At 41.4% G+C, this 6,469-nt stretch overlaps 1 protein-coding gene across 1 annotated transcript; it reads left to right on the forward strand.

Moving 5' to 3' along the window:
• The first annotated feature begins 247 nt into the window (after positions 1-247).
• On the forward strand, positions 248-4,468 carry LOC118576351 (urinary protein 2-like). The gene is made up of 3 exons (XM_036176641.1): positions 248-308; positions 4,073-4,201; positions 4,311-4,468. The coding sequence occupies exons 1-3, from the start codon at positions 248-250 to the stop codon at positions 4,466-4,468; spliced, it is 348 nt and encodes a 115-aa protein (XP_036032534.1).
• The last annotated feature ends 2,001 nt before the right edge of the window (positions 4,469-6,469 follow it).

Consider the following 6,469-nt stretch of genomic DNA (forward strand, 5'->3'; position numbering starts at 1 on the left):
AGCTTCACCCATGAAGGAATATGAGAGGGATCCAGGCACATCCTTTACCCTGTGGAGCTCTGCAGGAGTTGGTTCTGTGGGATGCTTTCCTGAGCCTGGGCACCGCCAAAACACCCACTGGCAGGTGTGGAAGGAAGCTCTTGCCCACATCCTGGGAGCAGCTCAGAGCAGACTGCAGCCTGCTCTCATCTACCCTGGGTACTTGCTGCCAGCTGCTCTGCTGTGTCCCCTGCCAGCCCAGACTGAGATGGCCAAGTTCATGCTCCTTCTCCTAATGCTGGGGGCTTTTTCTCTTTTGTTCTTCCAAGGTGAGAGTGAGTCCCCAGATGCTGAAATGGGGGTGAGGACAGGGCCTGGAGATGGCTGGGAGTAGACCTGGGATGATGGCCTGAATGCCTGGGATAGTAGTGTGTGAGAGCAGAGAGAGGTCAAGGTCAGGATTCTAGGACAAGCTGACCCAAACAACTGGGTCATCTTTGTGTTGACTCCACCCTGCTCTTGCTGGAGTAAGAGGTCAGTCTCTCACAGAGTGGGGACAGTTACTGCCTATGGGTGAATGAGATTGTATGGGATTTATAGTACCAGGCATGAAGAAATAGTTCCTCATTGTATGTCCTTTTACATCTATGTCTTTGAGTCTCCATCCATGACCAACAGCTTAAGACTGTCTGTGGAAGCTGCATAGCACAGTCATCTGTTGAGAAGAGGCCACTGCAGAGCTTATCATAAGCCAATTTTCCATATCAAGTGCATTGTTTTGATCAGTAGATCTGATAATCAGATGCCTCTGGACAGAGGTTGTATGCTATGAAATGCTGTGAGCTTGCCTCATTTCTTTGGTGCCAGGACAGTACATATTCTTCATGTATTTTATTTTTTAATACATTTATTTATGTGAGGTTGTGTGTGTGTGTGTGTGTGTGTGTGTGTGTGTGTGTGTGTGTGTCCATGTACATGTACACACTAGCACATGCCATAGCATTCCTGTGGAGATGAGGGGACAATGTCTTGGAGTCAACTGTTGCTTTTCCAAGTGGTTCCCAGGGATTGAACCCAGGTCACCAGACTTGACAGCGGGTACCTGCTGAGTCATCTCAGGTTACACATACGTTTCATTTTTGATCTTTGATTTATTTTATTTTTACCATATCCCATTACTTTTGTTGCCTTTCCACTCCCTCTAGAGCACTTCTCCACAACAGGTCCTCACCTCTTTTTTCTTATAAACCACTGAATTTAATTTGGTTCACTTGCATGAGCATGGGTATTGGGTTATTTGCCAGAGCATAGACAGTATTAGCTACATTACTTGAGAAAAACAGCTCCCTCCCTTGTAGCATGTTAACAACCAATAGTTCCTCAGGGAGACATGAGACCTATAATCCCTTCCCAGTACATGATGGAATGTGGAGTTGCCTGATACTGTGCAGGTCTTAGGCCAGTACACCCAGCTGCTGAGAGCTCTTGAGTCGTTACTGACCATGCCATCTCCAGGAGACTGTGTTTCACAGTACTCCTCCCCATCCTCCAACTCTTACAATCCTTTACCTCCTCTTCCACAGTGCTCCCTGAATACTGTGGGAGTGGTGATGGAGACATCCCATTCAGGGCAGAGCTCTCAATACTCACTTACTCTTAGCACTTCAATCAGCTACAAGTCTCTGCATTAGCCACCAACCGCTACAGAGGAAAGCTTCTCTGGTCAAGGTCAAGGGCAATGCTAATCGTTGGCTATATACATAAATATTGACAGAGTAGTTTGACAACTCCATTTAGCAAACAAAACAAAACAAAACAAAACAAAATAGTAGTAGGTTCTCCGTTAAGACCTATGACCCTTTGAGACATGGGATATTGTCTGGATTTACAGTACCAGGCATGAAGTTACCTGCACTGAAACAATATTTAGAACTAATCAAAAGCAGATGGTTAGCCACATAACCTTAATTGCTCTATTGCACCATTGAGCACATCTGCCTGACATGTCAGTATTGTAGCCTATAGAGTTTACCAGTAGGTAAAACAGATGAATATTATCCCCCAGAAGCCTGCAGAGCATTTCTGGCACCATGAACATTAGTCACCATGAAGCAAGTTTTCAGGCCAGTTCCAGTTTGGTTTCTTTATGTCCTACAACTAAAACATATTGTATCTTTGGCAATAAGGTCTTCCCATCCAGTTCTGATATGGAACCAAGACTGACAGCAATGGCCTGTGTTGTTTTGGGAACCTCTGGGAATCTTCTTAACCAATAACTCATAGGAAGTTTCCTCACACCTAGCATTGAGATTTTCTTTTTTGACAACCCATCTCCTCTAGAAAGCATTATCCACTCATGCATTGTACTTTTGTTTAAATTCCTTTTTAAAATTGTATTTTTAATTAGCCTAAAAAGTAATGAGTTTCCATTTTAATTATCTTTTTAATTTGCTCACAAAATAGTGGGTTTCCATAAGAATTTATTCATGTATTGTTAGTTCTGGTTAACCCTCTCCCCTATCCCTCTGCTCCAGTCTGTTTAAACATCTCCAAGCCCAGAATTTCTTCCGCTACACTCATGTCACATATGTTCTTCTATTCCCATCTCCCCTCTAAGGAACACATCACCCAGTGTTCCCTTCCTAGTTTCTCTGCCCTCTACAAACACCGGAGATTCTAAATCTAATAATCCAAAGCTAGGATTGACATAATGGAGGGAACATGTCTTGTATGTTTTCCTGGAGCTGAGTCACTCCGATCATTACAACATCTTTTTAGTTTAATCCCCATTTTTCTGTAAATTCCCCTTATCTTTGCAAATGAATGAAATCCATTGTGCATTTAAAGCACATTGTCAGTCATTCATTAATTTATGGACAGCTAGGCTGGTTCTAATTTACAGCAATTGTGAATAAAGCAGCAATGAGCAGTTACATCTCTAATCATGCTAAGAAACTGCCTCCCTTCTTTGTAACATTGCCCAATATAATTCATAATAAAGTTAAGATTTTTTCTCAGTGAACAAAGTTGGAAGGTTTATGGGGGGCACCATTAAGATCAAGAAAAAAGGGGAAGGTACACAAGGAAGTCCTGGATATATGTCATCATCACCCTAAGTAAGTACAACCTAATTACTGTCCTTAACACCCTTGATTGAGGTGTCTCTTGGAATGTATTGTCTAGTGCTAAGTGAACACAATCTGCTCATTAACTTTGATAAGATGCCTTTGGGAAACACAGTGTGTCGGTGGCCATAAGTCTGTATTGGTGGAGTCTGAACTCACTGCCTTTCTTGGGGTCCAATCAGTTCAGATCATGGGAGATGAAATTATCCCTGTCTTCTCTCCGTTTTCTCCCTGTTGCCATAATTCCCCATCTTTCCATCTTGCTGGACTTACGATCCCATTTGTGGATTATTGACATTATTGCCCAAAATCCCTAGGGCAACAGGAGTCCAGTTCGGGGAGCCCTCACTTGTGCCTGGTCCTTGGAGTGTACTTCCTACCTTTTCCTCTAGCAGGTTCAGTTTCATACTGAAGTCTTTAATCATTTTGGAGTTGATGTCTGTGCAAGGTGAGGGAAAATGATCTAGCTCATTCTTCTACATGAAGGTATCTGGTTTTCTCAGCAGCATTTGTTGAAGATTCTGTCTTGTCTCTAATGTGTCTTTTTGGCACCTTTGTCAAAACTCAAGTGCTTCTGGTTACATGGCTGTATATCTGGGCCCTTTATTCTATTCCTGATTTGCAGGAATATTTTTGCACTAGTCCCATGATGTTGTTATTAATATTCTCATGCATTTAAAAAAGAACTTTAGGTGCCAGGTTAGTTTGCATTGATACATTTATACTTTGTTGCACAACAGTGCTGTATACAGATTACCTATCACTTCATTTCATATGCAATCAAAAATGTGGTGTCAAACCCTCAGCTTCTTAAGGAAGCCATGGACCCAGTCTGATGCAATACATCAGGACCAGAGGTTGTACTAGGAAAATTACTAAGAGTTATGCTTTGTCTCTGAATTTCTTAATCCTTGAGCATTTGTAGGCACTTCAAGTCTTTGTTCAACCTTTACATCTGCTTTGCCTAGTTCAAGCCACATTGTGCATGGTCTGCAAGTCTTTTAAAAGAGGATACTGTTTGGTAGGCAAGAGCAACTGCACTACACAATACAGCCCTGGATGCAGAACCAGAAATTTCTTCATATTCTCACAAACAGGTAATGTATTTGAGCTACTTGAAGACATCCTTACTAAGAGGTGTATATGTTCCTGCGCTGATGTCAAGTGTTGTTTGGGTCACTAAGTATAAATGCTTTTATCTTCTAGGTCGATGGGTCCACAATCACACTGAATTGGACTGTTCTGAGGGATGTATTGCTGAAAACATGTATTTTGGATACTTGAAGGTATCTACCTTTTGCTGCAAAGGTGAAGATTTCTGTAACAGATATCATGGCCAAATAGTGAAGAAGGACATTTACTAACTGCCAATTCCTTTGGCAACTGCACTATGTCCCTGTACCCCATTTCCTCCTCTAAGAATCTCTCAGTTTCTACTCTGTGTGCACAGTATGAAATAAACTTCTTTACAAACTATCAGGTTCTGTTAAGAAAAAGGCAAATATAAGCAACAGAAAGAGATGAGACCTAAGTTTCATGTAAGAGTTTACCCTGCTGGGTATTCAAAAAAGGGAGAAAGGGCCATTCATTCAGTTTACAGACTGTTCTTTGCACTTGGCCAAGGCATCACCACATTCTAGGCTGATGCTCAACTTAAGAAGTTCATAAAACAAACTCTTTCCCTTTCACGACTCTAAGTCTCCAGTGTTCCAGTTATAAGATCTGGGTGCTCTTATTAAGAAGTGAGAATCTGTAGTAAACATGGAATCCAGGAGGAAAACAAAAGGAGCCATAATGGGAGCACTAGAAATGTGAACAATGTAATACAAGGGCTTTGAAGAAAGAAAGCAGACTGGGGGAGGAGCTTACATTAGGAAGAGGAAAGGATATAAATTAGAGAAGGAAGAGAACAAAAATTAACAACGATAATGTCTGAAAATCCACAAAGAATCATATCTTTATCTAAAATTATATATTTTACACATATTGGGTAATTATTTGTGATGACTATACTATGTTACCATTAGCTATTACTTACAGGGGAAACAAGGGGAATACAATTGACTTCACTGAAGGATTCTTAATTTTTTTTAAATAAATCAAACTGTGTAAAATCAAAAGGCATTGAAAACACCACCCAAACTGATCAGTGTTCTAATGTGACACATGATATCTATTTATATACAAACATGTAAACACATGTAAAACACATGTCTTATTGAATACATACTTAATCTTATAGCAGCACAGATTGTGCACATTGAATGTCAATTGCCCTTTGAGGCCCAGAGAAAAAGTCTCAGACACCTGGTTTGACTTAGACTAGCATATATCTCAATAAAATTCACTCTGGCAGCACCTCCACCCTGGTTATATCAGTGAGAACAGGAGAAAGTGGGGCTGGGAATGTTTTGCCCAAGACTCGATGGAGCAAAAGTGTAGGTTACTGATGCATAAAAATGTCAATTTTTTATTATTTGTGTTTTATCTAAAATATCCTTTAGTGAATGCTCAAAAAGAGCAAAAAAAGATGAAGTCATCCTACCTCCATCCTTATGGTCAAGGTCCCAGACGTGTGGTGCCCCAGCATCAGGTCCTGGCTCAGGCTGTGCCCCTGCTTGAGGCAAGGCAAGAAGCACTTATCTGAAGACAGTGTGTGTTCCTTGTGTCCTGGGTAAGCGCAGACCACTGGGCCTCCCTCCCCTAGATGAAAGCACCTATCCTGTATTGTGATTGGGTCTTTTGAGCATCCATCTAAACTACTGGTGTCGCTTCCTTTGTGCGGAGTACAGAGCAAGCTAGCACAATGCAGCAAGCAACTTGGTGAGATGCACACATTTGCACTCTTCTTGTTTAGTGAGTGCCTGCCTAGAAGAAGCTAGTCAAAATACAGAGAACAAAAGACCATGGGGTTCTCACCCACAGCTGATGCACCTGCAATGCAACACCTATTCCTAAAACTCAGGAATCATTACACAAGAGGGTACCCAAGATGGTAAGAGTAGAGGACCAGAACATCCACTCCAAGGGGTTATCTTCTCTCTATGTGACAGGGAAGATGCACCCACAAAATCTCAGAAGTAGGGTTGCCTCAGCAAGACCTGTACAATTACAACATGACATACCAATGGGAATGGAGAAAACTTCTCCAGGCTCCACACTAGACAAAGAGGTCCAGGCAACTGTGTCTGAGGAGAATGGGAGAACCTGCATATTCAATCCCAAGTGAACAACATTTAATACAAATGCATACAAACAAAACTAAATGGAGTCACCAGGCAGTACATATGTACATATGAACATACACACATATATATAATACATTCATACATCATTCACATATATATATACATTCACACATTCAT

This window comes from Onychomys torridus, unplaced genomic scaffold (genome assembly GCF_903995425.1).
Source record: "Onychomys torridus unplaced genomic scaffold, mOncTor1.1, whole genome shotgun sequence".
NCBI classification, from domain to species: domain Eukaryota; kingdom Metazoa; phylum Chordata; class Mammalia; order Rodentia; family Cricetidae; genus Onychomys; species Onychomys torridus.